The sequence below is a fragment of the Gekko japonicus genome, unplaced genomic scaffold, assembly GCF_001447785.1.
Source record: "Gekko japonicus isolate JY-2015 unplaced genomic scaffold, Gekko_japonicus_V1.1 scaffold4037, whole genome shotgun sequence".
NCBI classification, from domain to species: Eukaryota; Metazoa; Chordata; class Lepidosauria; order Squamata; family Gekkonidae; genus Gekko; species Gekko japonicus.
Window position 1 is genome coordinate 70,434 of NW_015164321.1, and position 18,548 is coordinate 88,981.

Genomic DNA, 18,548 nt, shown 5'->3' on the forward strand with positions numbered 1-18,548 from the left:
AACAGAACTCTCGCAAATATAGCTCGACGTATGACCTGTAGGACTTTTGCAATTCTAAATAATGCAAAATGCTAACAGAAGTCTATATTTGCGAGTGATCTGAATATTCTTCCCACTGGACTGCTGCATTCAGCTAACAACTCTTGTTAGCCTCTGTCGGAGTTTAGACAGGGAATAAATGGGTTGTTGGCTTGCTTGCTCTGTAAGATTGTTCTGAGCTCTCTCTTTTCAATGACTCTGACTGTGCTATGGTTATAGGATCTGGATGCACTGAACAGTCTTCAGCTCTTTCTTCAAGGAATCTCTTCGGCAAGAAAAGGGTTTGCCTTCAGTTATCCTAGCATGCCCGTATGTGTGATTGATTGTTGGGCTGTTCCAGAGTATTGTATTTGTTCACCCTTGGTGTTTGTGGCTCTAATGTAAACGTATGCATCTGTATTGTGTACGTGTGTGTGTCATTGACTTATTTTGATGCAACGCATTATATTTTATTTTAAGCAAAGTTGGTCCGCAAATGATGATCGGCTTTGTTAGTGTTTATTTTTAAATAACACTGAGACATGAGTGTCTTTCATTCACCTTTATGACATTGCATGATTGCACTGTAGTGCAAGAAGAATGCCTTTAATTATATATAATATATAATCAATCAATCAATTAAATATAACAAAAGTCTTGCACAACTTGTGACCCTTTAAGCTGCATTGCAAGTAGTCCTCCAGCGTTATCCTAGCATGCCCGTATGTGTGATTGATTGTTGGGCTGTTCCAGAGTATTGTATTTGTTCACCCTTGGTGCTTGTGACTCTAATGTAAACTTATGCATCTGTATTGTGTACATGTGTGTGTCACTGACTTATTTTGATGCAACGCATTATGTTTTATTTTAAGCAAAGTTGGTCCGCAAATGATGATCGGCGTTGTTGCTGTTTATTTTTAAATAACACTGAGACATGAGTGTCTTTCATTCACCTTTATGACATTGCATGATTGCACTGTAGTGCAAGAAGAATGCCTTTAATTATATATAATATATAATCAATCAATCAATTAAATATAACAAAAGTCTTGCACAACTTGTGACCCTTTAAGCTGCATTGCAAGTAGTCCTCCAGCCATATATGGCAGTCCATTGGGGAACTTAAAATGCCATCCTAAGTGGAGTTACACCCTTCTAAGCCTATTAAATGCAGTGGGCTTAGAAGCTGTAGCTGCTTAGGGTGGCACTGTTAACAATCCTGTCATTGTTTACTGCCAAAAAAGAAGAAGAAGAGGGGAGTGAAAGGTTTCCAAGCACTGGCTAGTGATCTCTATGTGGCTTGGAGAGTAACATGTTATGCAGATTTGTGTTACATTTTTCCTTATGTATATATCTTGAAACATACTGCATCTCTAAAGTATTAACTGATATCATTAAAATGTGCATAATTATTATCACTATATTCTTCTTTCAAATCTAAAGAGGCAAAGGTCCCAGTCCTGTTCAAATTGGCCTACCTGTGGCACCGATCCTATCCATACTGGGTTATGATCCACTGAATACTTCCACATATATATACATAAGATCAGACTATACATTCCATTAGACTAATTGAACAAGTTGGTATTAAGTGCTGTTGATTTCATGACCCAGTTGGATGGAGACCCGCTATGAAATAATCCAGGAGTAGAAGTTTGGCTATACAGCATTTACTGCCACTCTGCTGCATCAGAAAAAGTTATATTATTTTCTGCTTGTCTTTCCATATAGTTTGTTTAAACAATCCACCATTGTGTGTGCATCTGATTTGTCACTTTGAGGACTATAAAGACATTTTGGACCATTGTGTTACTAAATATATAATCTAATTTATAATAAATATGCAACTAAAACCTCTAGTTTTTATTATGCTAGTTCTGGAGAAAGCTGAAGATATCTGATATCTATTCTTGCTATATCTTGCCAGATAAATTAAGAGTTATGTAAGAGCTGGTGATTTTGAAATGAAAGTATTGCTTCTCAGAACCCAAATAATCTTAAATGTGAAATGCAGTGATACAACTGCTGTGAGTAAGATGCACAATGGAATGCAGTCAAAGAAGTGAGAGCTTGTCAAGGCAATGACAGCGGAAGGTAGTTATGAATCTTTGAATAGAAGAAAAGGCTCAGTGAATTGATGCAATCCAGACACAAGGAACACTAGCACGTCAGGTAACATTAATTCCCTGGGGATAATGTGGGTCCTATGTGAGAGAGGGGTTTATCCTTGAGCATCCATAAAGACTGGAGAACACAAACTGTAAAAAATTATTTTGCAATAGAAAATCAGCATACCTTTGAAATGAAGTGTAAAACCTCGTCATGACCTAACCATAATCCAAGCCCTCCATTTTTTAATAAAATTTATTAGTTCCCCATCAAGTCCCTGAGCCTGAACTGGGGTGCCCCTCTTCACCAGCCACACCACAGGACTCTCAGATGTGGGATGAAGATGTATTTTTTGGACCTCCTGACTCTCACAGGGATAGAACCTATATTCACCACAGGTCTGTAGCCAGGATTTTTTAATTTGGGGGGCCTTTAAATAAGTCAGGGGGCACCCTGCACACACCCCAAGGGAGCACCACAAATAAAATAAAAAAATTGGAAGTCACGGGACCTGGGCTAGATGGGAAGTCAGGGGGCCTTGGCAGTAAGTTGGTGGGCCAGGCCCCAAGATGACCCACTGTAGCTACAGGCCTGATTCACCAGGACAACTTCCCCTCTGTTTATATATTACTAGGGCAGGAGTTAACAAGTTTATTTAACTGGTAAATATGATTTTTCTTCTCCAACCCTCTTCCGAACATAGTGGCACAAAGTACAGAGTAACTTAGAGCTAGACCTGGAGCGTTAGAGATTTAAAATTCAAGATCTTTGAGAAGTTCAGATTGGTAAACTCAAAATAGAGTTTTCACTTTTAACTATTTTTGAAAGGAACAGCACCCACATTCTGCCTATTTACCCCAAACCTAAAGTCCCTACCGGACTTCCCGGTGGCTTCCACACAGGGACAGGATTTTGTGGTTTCCCCTTTGCTGGTGTGGCTGCAGATAAAGCACAGCAGCAATGTGGCTTGCACATGGCAGGCTTCCCCACAGTTTCCCTGCCTCAGTACTCCGGCAGCAGCCACCCTCCATCCCCTGGGCCACTGAGGCTCCTGCAATTTATTTCTAAATTGGGACTAGAATAGTTTTATATCAATACAGCATTATACCAGCATGTGTACCAAGTTCTCTGAATTCCCAACAATCATTGAAAAAAAGCCTCTGTGCCTTTCTATTGCAGAGGTATGCCTTTCCCTTTATATTTGTGCAATAGAGGAGCCTACTTTTTAAAATGAAAGTAGAATTCAGAGAACCTGGTGTACACATTGTTATAACATTATATTGATCATTCCAGTGCCATTAAGGGGAGAAAAAAAGCCCTCCAGGGGCAGGAAATGGCCACCACGGGAGACAAGGATGTCTTCCACATGGATTTTTTCCCCTGGTGGCTGATGTGGCTGCAGAAAAAGAACATCAGTAACAAAGCCTCCACTGGCAGGCTTCCCTGCAGTTTCCCAGCTCCATTCCCCAGAAGAGGCCACCCTTCTCCCCTGGGTCACCAGCACGTTTGCAATAAAAAGGTACAAGAATGTTGCTATATTGATACACTGTTGTAACAATAGGTCTACCACGTTCTCTGAATTCCTAGCTTTCCTTTTTATTTTAAAATTAACTCTCTAGCATTTTCCGTTGTGAGGATATGCATTTCCCCTTATATCTACATAAGGGAGACAGAGCCTTACTAGGGTTGGAGACTTTTTTTAAAAAAATGCAAAGACATTTATTAAGAACAGTTATAAGACCAGCACAATAAACCGAAATAGTACAACACAGAGTCTACAACGTAAGATCCTTACAACCATAATTTCTAAAATGTCAAACCAGTCAATTCCATCATTAATGGCTCAAGTTACAGTACATTCTGCGTTTTTTAATTGCCAAGTAACAATATTTAGCAACATTGCGTGAGACAGAATCATAATTATCGGCCAGTAAGAACTTCTTCAAGCATTCCTCGGCATATGTAAGATAGTTAGCCAAGGGTTTAAACCGTGAGAGAAGGGGTATCAACAGCTGCTGTCTCTCTACGTCATACATAGGACAATGGAGTAAAACATGGGCGGCCGACTCCACCTGTTCTAACAAGCAGGAGCAAATTCTCTGGTGAAAAAACATGAAAGCTGAGGATTTAGAGAACCTGTGACACCTATTGTTACAATAGTATATCAATATAACAATATTGTAGTGCTGGTTAAAAAAAAATAACAAACCCTCTGGTGTCAGGGGGAGGAAGTGGCTGTCACAGGGACAGGGGAAATGGCTGTCATGTAGAATAGAAAATCCAAATTTTCCCTCCCACATAGCAGTAATCAAGGCTTTAATGCAATCTTTCCCAAAACTCCAGATCAATGTGGGTTTGAGAAAGATCAGGGAGAAACTGGGGAAATCCCAGGAGGTGCACCAATTTACTATGATGCTGTGAGGAAGTGGGAATAAAACCCCTTCCCAAAAACATTGAACTGGGGCAGATAACTCATGTTTAAATGACCCCTGCCTAAACAGAATACCTTTTAACCCATCTCCCTCTAAAAACCCCTGTTGGTTAGCCGTTAAACTGTTATTTTCTCCTCTTCTAACATTCCAGTGCCCCCCCACCTTTTAAAGGTGATTAGCTGTCTCCAGGGTAGGAAAAATCTCCCCAGTCCATCACACACTTCTGCATTTCACTTTTCTGCTTTAGTTTGAACATTCTTATCTGGTGTCTCATAGAGATGAAATAGCCTCCCTAGAAGCACAGAGTGTCCATTGCTGCTTCTCACATCCTTTCCTCTTTCAAATACCTTGAATCCCTCCTCTCCAACTCTTACTAAATTACCATATCCTGACCTTGTCTTCAGCTCCACAGGTATCTGGCTGTCCCAGAATTCATTTTGACACTTTTGTGATGGACAACGGCTGTGGCTTAGTAGTGGAGCATCTGCTTTGCATGCAGAATATCCCACAGTTCAGTCTCTGGCATCTCCACTAACAAAAGGATCAGGTAGCAGGGGACGTGAAAAGCCTCTGCTTGAGACCCTGGAGAGCTACTATCAGTCAGAGCACAGAGTACTGACCAATAGACAGCTTCACATGTTCATGTTAAGACAGTGTACCTTCTAGGCAATACATCCCAGGCTATCTGTCCGATCATGTCATTTTCCCATTAAAAATTGCTGTCCCTAGATGGTTTTATAACTATTGAAGAAAAATTTCGTGTAAGGAATCTTCATGTATATGTGTTTGGCTGGGGTGTGTGTATGCATACCTAAAACCAGGGCACTTTTTGTAGAAAAAGCCCAGCAGGAACTCATTAACATAATAGGCCACACCCAACAGCAGGAACTCATTAGCATATTAGGCCACACCCCTGACAGCACAGCTCATTAGCACATTAGGCCGCACCCCCATGTTACCAGAAATGTAGTCATCCAGCCACACCCACCTTTTACTTCTTATTCTGTTTACCTTGTTTGCTGTCACCAGGGCTTTTTTTGTAGCATGTCCACACACCCCTAATGTAGCCAATCCTAATGAGTTTCTGCTGTTAGGTGTGGCCTGTTATGCTAATGAGTTCCTGCTGGGTGTGGCCAACTCGGGAGCCAGCCGGAACTCCGTTCCTGTGCGTTCCTGCCCCAAAATAGCCCTGCCTATAACCCAGAAGATGTTACCTGGCATCCTAGTATTAAGAAGACACTGTTTGCCTATCTCCTTCCTCCAGTTCTTTGTACAGTACTGCTAGTAGTCCAACAAACCATTAATTTAGTCAGCAGTGTTCCCTGTGACACAAGCAAAATATTTTCCACTGTGTGTCCCTCCCTGTCTGTCATGCTACCAGTCATTGGGGAGGGGGTGATTTTCCCATTTCCGCCCAATCTGCAGTGCTGTCTGAAATCTGTCAGGTTCAAGTAAAAGATTTTCCTCTCTGCCAAGAAACCAAAGAGAACAGGATCTGCTGTTTATATGGAATCACAGCTGTGGCCAAGCCAGCAAGGCAGCTGGTATAAGCACTTTATACAACTACCACCAGTACCCTCAGTGGCAAGATCTGTGTAACCCAGCTGCCTGTAAAATGTCCCTTTTCTCTCCTTTTCCATCTGTGAACCTGTTTTCTTTGGATAGTATTTGTGACCACGAAGGTCTCAAATATGAGCTCTAAAGGTATCTACCATTATTAGTTAGAGTTTGGAAGTTAAACCCTTCATGGATGGATTTTGTTATGTGCTTATGGAGTATAACCATTTATTTATTTATTTACTTAATGTATACCTTGCCTTTCTCCCCATTGAGGACCCCAAATGACTTACAGTTGTTCTCTTGTCCTACATTTTATCCTCACAACAACCCTGTGAAGTAGTTTAAGCTGACAGTGTGTGACTGGCCCAAGGTCACCCAGCCAGCTTCCATGGCAGAGTGGGGATTCGAACCTGGGTCTCCCAGATCCTAGTCTGACAGTCTAACCACTGCACCACACTGGCTTTTTAGTAATGTGTGTTGCTAAATATATCTGAGTTTAGCATAATGTGGGAAAAGGATGTTGATTTATACACTAAATAGTTAGCCCTACTAATGCCAGTGTGTATTCTGTATATGTTTTAGTCAACCTTTGGGGGCAAATATGCCATAATCAATTATGACATAGTACATGGGAAATCCCTGCACCTTGGTATACTATCTACATACTTTGGAGCAGCTAGTCGTACAGAAAGGCAACAAGGAATATAGGTTTAATTCTATGTTGTGTCTGCGTCATCTTGCTGCCATGCAGGAGTGCCACTTGCATCCATGTATCCATGCTGTGAACTAGCACTCAAATCCTGTGTAGACCCTGTAGCGATATTCTGAACACAGTGATTTGAATCCAATGAGATCCTCAAGCAGAACAGAGTTCCTGCAATGGGACTTTCCATGTCCTGCTGTAGCTCACCACATCCAAGAAATGCTGCCCGTGTTGGGAGCTGGGACCGCATAAGACTGAAGCAGGGGATTTAATGTAGGAGGAATAATTGGTAGAAATCACCCTTCCTCCATTAATGGCAAAAATGTCCTTCCAACAGCAGAACACAATAATTGGATACAAAACATTACATCATATTAAGATGTAAACAGACATATGTTTTATCTTAGTATGCTACTATGTATATATGTAAAGAGCTACTTTATCAGTAATTTATTTAAGCCTCATAGGGGAAACAGAAAAATGAGGGAACTATTGTTATTATTAGGAAGGCATTTGGCATAAATCAATCTGATTTTTAATTTAAACTCTCCCTGTGTTTCACTGGGTGATTCAGTGGCCAATAATCTTGGGGTTATTAACTGAATTTCTAAAGGAAAACAGCACTGTACACAACTAGGGAATCATTGTTGATTATATTAGAATTTTTAAAAAGGGGGAGGGGCGTTAAGCCCAGAATACTGTGATTGATGTTTGGTTAGAAACTATTCTAGTGTGATTCACTGGCACTAGCATGTGTATATTAGTTTGGAGGATCCCTCTTTGTGTAAACTCGGTAGCACAGCAAAGGTCCCATATTCCTTTATTTACTACATTTGTAAATAGTCTTTATGTTAAGGGATTGTATCAACTTTGTCATGGTTTGGGTAGAAATAGTCATCCTTTCCCCACCAAATAATATCATTAATATGATAGTGTGTGGTTAGGGATGCCAGCCTCCTAGAGGGGCCAGGGGAATATCCCGGAATTCAAGTATCATCTCCAGAGATCAGTCCCCCTGGGAAAGTGGTTGCTTTGGAGGGTGGACTCTACACGTTTGCACCCCACTGAGGTGCCTGTCCTCCCCAGGCTCCACTCACAAATCCCCTGGAGTTTCCCAACTTGGAGCTGGCAATCCTACAGGGGCTGTCCCTTGCTGGTGACCGGGGGGAACCTAGCAACCCTAATTCTAATACTAAAGAGATTTTTTTCTCCTGATGTTTAAACTATGCATGCCATTTCTGGTATAGTCCTTAGGAATGCTAGCACTTTCAGTTTTAAATCTATCACCACCCTTATCACATCACCAGATGCTTGGTAGGGGTTTGGTTGGCTAATACTTGCATTGTCTGTCATGCTTGAACAATGATTTCACTGTTTTACATTGTTCATCGTGGAATGCATAAAGTTATGTATGGAATATCAATGGCCAGATGCACTGAAGGGTATTTGTTTACCCTGAGAGGCAGAACTCGGAAAGAAACTTTCCCTTACTTGATCACATTGTCGTCTTATCATTTTACAAGCTTTCATCCACTGGAAGTCTACATCATTTTAAAAATGAATGCAACATGTCTTAATATCCCACAAGATACTTCAAAACTGCTTTAGCTAAACTGATTTATAAGAGTGTTTGACACAAATTTACCCACGTAAGCCTAACAGCTACACTTTTCTCAAATCATGCATTACTATATCCCTCTCCCCTCCCCCCAGTCTTCAGCCTTCCCTCCCCCTGGCAGCATCTCCCTGGACAAAGTTTGGCCCAGTGGCATAGTTGCATGATGCCAGTTGAGCTGGGTGCAGTTGCAGGGTAAGGAACTTGAAAGGACTTGTGGGGGACACCCCACTTTCCCCTATATATTTCCCACACTATTTCCTCCTCCTCTCCCCCTGGCAGTTTCCCTAAAACCAGCTTTCCTTGTTTTCATCTCTCATTTTCAACTCTAACTTTGCTCTGCTCCTTCAGACCAACATGGCTGCCCACCTGGGTGTACACTTCCATCTGTTAGATAGTTTCTTTCCTCCTTCAGGGTGGTTCTGTGGCCCCCCCCTGCCTCCCATATCTTCACAACAAGCCTGTGAAGTAGGTTAGGCTGAAAGTGTGTGACTGGCCCAAAATCACACATTGCAGAGTATGGATTTGAACCTAGGTCTCTTAGATCCTAGTTTACACTACCACACTGGCTTTTGGGGGGTGGCCACTGTTGAACAGTAGCAAGCAACTATGCCTGGGTAAGTCATGCAAGCAAGGTGATAGCAAATTGTCTGGTGCTTGCTGGTGGGCCTAGGCTCTGCCCCCTTCACATGCCTTTTAATGACAGAAACCAAGAGTTAAAGGCTGGCAGTACTGTTGTGGTTGCATAGCAGTGCCCACTGAGGGCCTTAATTTCTTAAATCAGCAGGTACTGTGCTTTTATCATTTGGTGGAGTGGGTTAGTCCACAGTGTGAAAATTCATGTAGAGAGATATATATTGGATTTCTTAGGTATGTAGAAAGATCTGTCATATACAGAGAGAGAGAGAGGCAGGCAGACACACAAACACTGTGGACTAACCCACTCCACCAAATGATAAAAGCACAGTACCTGCTGATTTAAGAAATTAAGGCCCTCAGTGGGCATTGCTATGCAACCACAGCAGTACTGCTAGCCTTAAAATCTTGGTTTGTCTGTCAATGGCCTCAGTGTCTAAATTAAATAACCACAGATAGGGTCATGCTGACAATTAGATATATTGATAATGTCCTGAATTTGGTGGGTAATGTGACCTGTTTCAAATAGTTACAAACTTTTAATAGGAACTTTGGTTCCTTTGCTTCCCCCTCCCCCCCATGGGTTAGAAAAACATCTGTGAAGTTGGCAGTATTGAACAAGCTGTTGGTTTAAACATCCAACACTAATACCTTCCTGGGAATAAGCCCCTTTGTATAGACCCAAGTAGGATTATGACTAGACATGCTTAGGATTTCTTCGAGACTAAAACAACCTACTTGTCATTCTTAGCTTTTAAAAATAAATATGCATGTACTTTACTCTCTGCTTGAATGTACCTAGTATGTAAAATTGGCCTACATTTCAGTGAGAAAGATACTGTAGTCTTGTCCCCAGTGTGAAAGTTGATTACATATGCATGCCAACATTAATTTATATGGGGAACATTTTAAAAAATGACCCCCAACCCCCTGCACTTTCAGTATGAAGTGGTATAATCCAGTGGTATAGTTCTACCACATCAGTTATTCCAGGGGTGTCAAACATGCAGCCCGGGGGCCAGATCAGGCCCCCAGAGGGTTTCTATCAGGCCCGCAGTGGAACTGGTCATCTTCTGCTTCTTCTTCCAGTTCTGCTGCTGCTGTGTCATTGTAGGTTTGCAGTTTACAGGTACACATCTGAACAGCACACTCAAGATTGCAACAGCACAGACGTTTTGATGCAATAATTCAGAGCAAGAGGTGTCATTTATCAGACACTGTTAAACAAACAAAATATTGCAAGAGTGCTAATGTTTTAAGCATGGTTTTATTTTAAGTAAAAAAAACCAACCTTTGTGTTTGTGTCCTTTATAAAGTTTATATCTCTGCTACCTGGCATCACATTTTATGACACACATGGCCCAGCCCAACAAGGTCTTGTTTATATCAGAGCCAGCCCTCATAACAAATGAGTTTGACACGCCTGAGTTATTCTGTAATGAACCCAGCAATCTAACTCACAAAATACGTATTATTTTGTTTCCTGCAACAAAATGTGAAGTCTTGAGCACTCAAGACATCTACTGGTATTCAAGAGACAGATTTTTGTCGTTGCTGCTTCCAGTAAACATTTCCATGGAACACCAGTTTTTTGAAAAGGCAGTAAATAATATAATGTTTTAGTAGGTCCTTTCTGATGGGCAAACCACACTTTCCCATGCAAATACGTTGGTATCCCTGCCTCTTTTTCTGGCTAAGAAAAGCAGCTTTGGGAGGTGGAGAAATATTCAAGGAGAAGGTGGAGAAAGAAGAGAAAGTGATTAATAGTGCCTTCCTAAGTACGGTTACGTGCTTCCAAGCAGGGGTCATTTCGTAGAAAAAGAGCTAGGGGAACTCATTAGCATAACTCATTGGCATATTCCACACCCTCTAACCTCACCGGAAGTGTGTCATAAGGTCACACCCCCTGACATCACCGAAAATGTGTCATAAGTCCACACCCCCCGCCCCCAACGGTCCCAGCCACCACCGCCGGGCTCACAGCCCCCCCCCATGGGGGGCCCGGCGGTGGACCTGCAAGGCCAGCGGGAGTGCAAGGAAGCCCCGCGAAGGCCCTCCCTGGCCCCAGGCAGGCAGGGGTGGGGAGACGCAGGGAGGAAGCAACTTACCCTCCCTCTTCTCCTGCCTCCTCCTGGCTGAATGAGGGCTGGAAGAGGGGCGGCCGGAAGCAGGGGGCGGGGCTTCATCATGTGCCCCGCCCCCGTACCTCACCCGGGGGAACTGCGTTCCCCTGCGTTCCCCCCCGAAATGACCTGTGCTTCCAAGTCAACTGAAGTTGGTTGACTTAGGGTGCAACTGCTTAGGATGGCACTCCAAACCTTCCCATATGAACTCCTTTTCCACTCCAAAGTGCCCCTCATTTTCTGTCACGGAGACATTTTTATCTAGTGTTTGCAAAGCTACACCTATCCACTTGCAACCCCGTGAGGAGAAAGCAGCAATTTATTTATTTATTTTATTTCATTCCATGCATTTATCACCTATCCCCACAGTTGTGGGCTCTAGGCAATGTACAGAATTCTAAAAGCATAAAAACATAAGCATAAAACCAAGCTAAACAAACAGTAATAAAAAAACAAATGGCGAAAAATTTGTAGCTCCTTCCCATATCTGATCTGTGGGTGCTTCACACATTCGGGGGGGAGGAGTAAGCTCTATAAGGGGTAGGAGTTCAAGTAGGGTGCCAACCATGATATTTAACCATTGCTGTCCTCAACCGAATGCCTGGCAGAACATCTCTGCCTTACAGGCCCTGCAGAATTGCATGAGATCCCACAGGGCCTTGATGCTATTTGGCAGAGAGTTCCACAAGGTTGAGACCAGGGCTGAAAAAACTATGGCCCTGGTCAAGGACAGCCAGATCTCTCTGGGGCCAGGGACCACCAGCAAGTTGATCTATGAAGAGCATAATGCTTCCCCAGGGTGCAATGTTCCCTCTAAGCTGTAGAGTCTCGTGAGCAAAAATTCTACCCTGTGAGCTACTGGCATTAAAACTGTGAGTGAGTGACTTGGCTACTGCATACATTAGTTTGCTCTGGAGCCCTCCTTCCTGAGCTAAGACAAAATTTTGGAAGCCAGAGGCTAAAAAACTGTGAGCTAGCTCACCCTAACTCAGCTTAGAGGGAACACTGCCAGGGTGTAATGGAGGAGGCAGTCCTGCAGATACATCAGTCTCAGACCATTCAAGGCCTTGAAAGTCAGAACCTTGAATTTGACTCAGTGCTCTACTGGAAGCCAGTGCAGCTGACAAAGCACAGGTCGAATATGCACAGTCTGTGGTGTTTCTGTTAGGAATTGCGCTGCTGCATTCTGGATCAGTTGGAGCTTTCAGGTCAGTCTCAAGGGCAGGCCAGTGTACAGCAAGTTACAGTAGTCTAGCCTGGAGAGGACCATCGCATGGATTATTGTGGCTACGTTGGAGCAGGACAGAAAAGGGATTAACTGCCAGGCTTGGCGTAGATGAAAAATGCCAGCCTGGCTGTGTGTGTGACCTGGGCCTCCATATTAATTGACAGACTGCTCCAGTAATAATATAGAGCATTAAGACAAAGGCAAAACATAAAAAATAAATCCTTTGCATAAGCATGATAGTCAAACAAAGCTATCTGTCTTACTGTAAATACTTCTACATAAAAAACAAATCCTACATTTATTATAACCAAAGGATTTAGAAAAGTTTATCTCTACCCAGTATAAAAGGATGCTGTAATAAGTACCTTTTAAACATTTCATTCTTCTGACAGATACGTCTCCCAATTTTCTAAAACAATTGTTGAATTGATGGCTAGCTATCTAACTTCCAGTGTCTAGCAAAAGCCATTCTTGCTGCAGTAATTAAGTCCATAATAGTAATTCTGAATATTGCTGTGTTTCTGTAAGTACTTACATTAATTTTTTTTAAAAAAAATTCTGCCTGATTAATCTCCGGCAACATTTTATTTTATTTATTTATTTATTTTTCATATTTGTATCCCGCCCATCCTGTGAGTGGGCTCACGGCGGGTCACATGTGCCAGTGTCAAGAGTTCAAAGCTATGGTGTTAAAGTTCAAGACTTGGCAAGTTGAGCTCAGTATATCTTTCAGATGCTTAAAATACCTTTGTTGTAAATATTTCCTGTCTTCATTTTGCTTTTGCAGTCCTCCACAAGCAGCCCAGAGAAGTGTGCCTTTGTTTGCTCGAGCTTGGAAGGATTGCTGCCAGGTAGGCAAAAATATTTCAAGAAAAGAGAAATATTTGCACTCTGGACAGTAGCAGCTATTGAGCGAATGACGAGCTCAGTGCATCTTCAGGCTAACATTTACATTAGCTGAGGTCAAGGCCAATACTCTCAACAGTGGCTACACATGAACATATTGTGAGCAGTTGTTCAAACACAAACAATCGAGCTTCCTTTCAGACAGTGATGGAGCGTGTCTGCCGTCTTCATATAGAAGGGGGAAAACCAACACGAAAAAAGGTTAAATCATAGTCTTTTCTTAGCTAGATTTATAAGTTTCAAATATTTACATCAATAATTGAGGACCCCTTTCCCCTTGAACAGTGAGTGCTAGACCCAGCTCTAATTCCACTGGAGTCAATTGGCCATGGATATAAATAATAATTGGAGTGGTATTTGCACACATTTGGTCAATTTTGGTAATAATCTCATCTTAAGTTGGGTTGCCAACCTTTAGATGGTGGCTGGAGATCTCTCGCTGTTACAACTGATCTACAGGTGACAGAGATCAGTTCCCCTGGAGAAAAATCAGTAATATAAATGGTAACAGCCCAAGACAACTAGTAAACCGGAAAACAGGCTGACACTCAGCGCTTAGGATGAAATGAAATACAATTTCTCCACTGTATTTAACAATGGTCTTTTATAATAACTAATAACACATCCACACTGTTACATGTTCTGTCTTTCATATGCACACCCAAAATACAGAGGAAAAGTGGGTTCAAAAGTACAGAAAAAGTGGGTTGACGAAACTCCCCAGAGTTGATTTTCATTTTGTTCACAATTTCATCCGAACATACTGAAGCACCGTGGTAGTCTCTCTTGAAAATCTACTGTTCCTAGTGTCTTCACATGATATTATGATATTCCATGCCATGATTTCAAATACTAGAATGTATCCTCATCCATTTTACTGGAGAATCTTATCCCGAGCACACAAACAAATTGATTTTTTGTTTTACTCATCAGTTTTCTTAACATCAAATTTTTGCCTTAGCAGTTCTTAAACTATTACCAATCTTATACAGTTAAGATTTTGACTAAACTTGTGGGTTTCTTAGTTCAGGTTATATAGCTTAGCAGCTTGTTGTTGAACTTTGCAATGTATCACATTCTGTATGGATTCTTGTTATCAATTTAATAAAAATTGGGGGGAAACATTAGAAACTAAAAAAAACCAACAAAAAACTGTATCACTATGCAAAGTGATAAGGAGTAGGGATGGGCACGAGCTGGCTGACAAACTGAAGTTCGTCATGAATTTTGACCCGTTTGTGGTTTGCAAAACAATGGCCCCGGTCACACGGGCAGGAAACTGCGGGGGAGAAGCGTGGCTGTTTGCCCTGGGGCAAACTACTGCGCAGTTACTCGATCAGACCTCCCGTGGAGTGTGGAGAATCTTATCCCGAGCATACAAACAAATTGATTTTTTGTTTTACTCATTAGTTTTCTTATCATCAAATTTTTGCCTTAGCAGTTCTTAAACTATTACCAATCTTATACAGTTAAGATTTTGGCTAAACTTGTGGGTTTCTTAGTTCAGGTTATATAGCTTAGCAGATTGTTGTTGATGTTTATAAGTTTGATACTATATGAACTTTGCAATGTATAACATTCTGTATGGATTCTTGTTATCAATTTAATAAAAATTGGGGGGAAACATTAGAAACTAAAAAAAACCAACAAAAAACTGTATCACTATGCAAAGTGATAAGGAGTAGGGATGGGCATGAGCTGGCTGACAAACTAAAGTTTGTCACGAATTTTGACCGGTTTGTGGTTTGCGAAACAATGTTCACAAACTGAAAAATCACCAAAAACTTTCACAATTTTTGTTGCAGTTTGTGATGGTTTATGAAGAGCAAAAAGGGGTTTAAAACTCTGCTTTCTGCTCTTCAGGAAAAATAGCTGCTCAGCCATTTGGTTGATGGGAGCCATTTAAACCACTGCTTTCTGCTCTCCCCACTGCTTTCTGCTCCCAGCCATTTCAAATCCTGCATTCTGCTCACCACCGCGGGAGCTATTTAAACCCCTGCTTTCTGGTCTCTGCAAAAGCTGCAGGGAGCAGAAAGTGGGGGGGGGCATTTAAAACACTGTTTTCTGCTCCCTGTGAAAAGCTGCAGGGAGCAGAAAGCAAGGGTTTAAATGGCTCCCAGCCATTACATCCCCTGCTTCTGCTCACCACAGCTTTTTGTGGTTAGCAGAAACCAGTGGTTTAAATGGCCCCCAGCCATTTAAACTAAACAGCTGAGCAGCAGGGCTCAGCTGTTTGGTTTAAATGGCCATCTGCTTTCTACTCCTCGTGAAAAACTGCGGGAAGCAGAAGGCAGGGGTTTCAGTTTTAAATGGCTCATGAACCAATGTGAACTCGGTCAATTCATGAACCAGCCTCCTGGTTCTTATGGGTTCGTGGTTCGGTTTGTGGTTCAGCCCATCCATAGAAAGGATGTAATATAGGCAACCAAGTTGCCGAAAAGTTGGAATGCATTCTTTGAGAATAATAACCATTAACACTCTCTGTAATTCTTGCCATTATGTACATATTCCATAGTTTAGAGTGCTTTCATTTTAGTTCTGCATCAAGATCTAACCAGTGTGGTTTTCATTTCCACTGAGTATCAAGGGGCTAGAAATTTTGGCTTTGTTCATTTGAACCAGTAAGGATTACAATTAGACAGAGAAAAATATTTAAACCAAGTGGTTCTGAAGGAAAAAAAATGTGGTAGGTTAGGATTTGAGAAGCTGTGTGAAGAGCGAGGCAGCTACATCTGATGAGTAAAGTTGCATGCAGGTGTACAGCCAGGGCCCAGTGGGAACTGAATGATTTACAGCCTGTCAGCATCTGCAGACAGACAGGAAGTCAACAGATTATATATAGGTGTTTGCTCCAGCCTTGGCTGATATTTCATTAAACAGAAGGGACCAGCTAGTAGCTACTGAAACCACAGGTCTCACTTTTAGTTTTCTACACATTTATTTACTCTGAAGAAATTGTAGCATTTTGTTTGTAAAGAAAGATAATCTAGGAGTCAAATGACGCATTTAGAAACTTGTATCCATAACTATTAGACTCCTCCTTGCACTGAGACCCCTTATAGGTAACATTTGTAAAGGCACCTCTTTGTAGTGTTCTGAGGTGATGTCTGTTACCTTTCCTACTTGCCTTCCTTAGTGTTTCCTGTTTATTTTCACTGTTACCAAAGGATCCTGCCTTAGAATTCTTAGTTGAACCAAAAATACAGGATGACTTATATTTGGTAGAATGAGAAAATTGTCAGGATGTAGGGGTAGCTCTGAGATAAAAGGGGTTCTTTTACTCTAAGTAAAGCAGTTGTTTTCTCTTACAAATAAATAAGATTTATTTAGAAGTATACCATCATTAGTGGTTTCAGCATAGTTCATATGCCTTCAGATAGGTGTGTGCGTTAAGTGCTGTCAAGTCACTTCTGACCTATAGCAACCCTATGAATTAATATTCTCCAAAATGCCCTATCGTTAACAGCCTTGCTCAGATCTCACAAACTGAGGGCCATGGCTTACTTTATTGAGTCAATTCATCTCGTGTTGGGTCTTCCTCTTTTCCTGCTGCCTTCAACTTTTCTTAGCATTATTGTCTTTTCCAGTGACTCTTGTCTTCTCATCATGTGACCAAAGTACAATAGTCTCAGCTTCTAGGGAGAGTTCAGGTTTGAGTTGATCTAGAACCAAGTTATTTGTCTTTTTGGTATCTGTAAAACTGTCCTCCAACACCATATTTCAAAGGAATCTACTTTTTTTCTGTCACCTTTCTTCATTGTCCAACTTTCACAGACACGTGTAGTTATGGGGAATACTATGGCATGAATTAACTCAATCTTGGTCACCAGTGACACACCTTTACACTTAAGAATCTTTTGTAGCTCCTTCATGGCTGCCATTCCCCATCTCAATCTCCTTCTGATTTCTTGGTTACAGTCTCTCTTTTGATTAATGATGGAGCCAAGAAATAGAAAATCGTGAACAGTTTCAATTTCTTCATTGTCTGTCTTAAAGTTGTGTAATTCCCCAGTAGTCGTTACTTTTGTCTCCTTGATGTTCTTCTGTAATCCCACTTTGGCACTTTCTGCTTTAATCTTCAACAGTAGTTGTTTCAAGTCTTCACTGTTTTCTGCCAATAATGTGGAGTGGATCTCCATATCTCAAAACTGTTAACGTTCCTTCCACCAATTTTCACTCCTCTTTCATCTAAGTCTGCTCCAGTTTTCCCTAAGATATCTGCATACAGGGAGATAAAATGCATCCTTGTCTGACACCTTTGCCAATTGGAAACCATCTATTTCTTCATATTCTGTGCTAACAGTGGGCTCTTGTCCAAAGTACAGGTTGCACATCAAAACAATCAGAGGCTTTGGGACACACATTTCCTTTAAAACTAACCATAGCTTTTCATGATTGATGCAGTCAAAAGCTTTGCTGCAGTCTATGAAACACAAACTGATTTTCTTCTGAAATTCTCTTGTATGCTCTGGTAAGCAATGTAAATTTGCAATATGATCTCTAGTGCCTCTTTCTTTTCTGAATCCAGCTTGAACATCTGACATTTCTTGTTGCATATATGGTAACATTATTTGTAGAAAGATTTTGAACATCACTTAACTTGTGTGAAAAAATAATGCAGTGGTTTCATACTTGCTGCAGTCTTTAATGTTTCCTTTTCCCAGAATTAGAATGTAAATTGAGCATTTCCAATCTGTGGGCCATTGTTTTGTTTTACGTATTTGTTGGCACAGTCTTGTTAAGATTTTGATGGACTCCATTTCTGTGGCTTGGAATAACTTTATTGATATCCCATCTACACCAGATGATTTGTTTCTCCCAATTGCTTTCAGTATAGCTTTCACTTCACTTTCTAAAACTATAGGTTCAAAATATTCTTCTTGGAAGGAATCTGTTATCCTTTCATCTTTTTTGTATAGCTCTTCAGTGCATTGTTCCCAACTTTTCTTTATTTTGTCCTGTTCAGTTAATTTATTTCTGTGTTGATCTTGCAGCATGCCTAACCACATTATTTGTAGAAAGATTTTGAACATCACTTAACTTGTGTGAAAAAATAATGCAATGGTTTGATACTCGCTGCAGTCTTTAATGTTTCCTTTTTCCAGAATTAGAATGTAAATTGAGCATTTCCAATCTGTGGGCCATTGTTTTGTTTTCCATATTTGTTGGCACAGTCTTGTTAAGATTTTGATGGACTCCATTTCTGTGGCTTGGAATA

The 18,548-nt window shown here is 41.2% G+C and overlaps 1 protein-coding gene across 1 annotated transcript in view; it reads left to right on the forward strand.

Moving 5' to 3' along the window:
• The window catches only part of GAS2 (growth arrest specific 2), a gene marked incomplete at its 3' end in the record, with an annotated part of 102,214 nt that overhangs the window by 68,765 nt on the left and 14,901 nt on the right, over positions 1 to 18,548 (forward strand). The window contains 1 exon segment of the mRNA XM_015408840.1: positions 13,212 to 13,275. Within this exon segment, the coding sequence (XP_015264326.1) occupies positions 13,212 to 13,275 (64 nt within the window).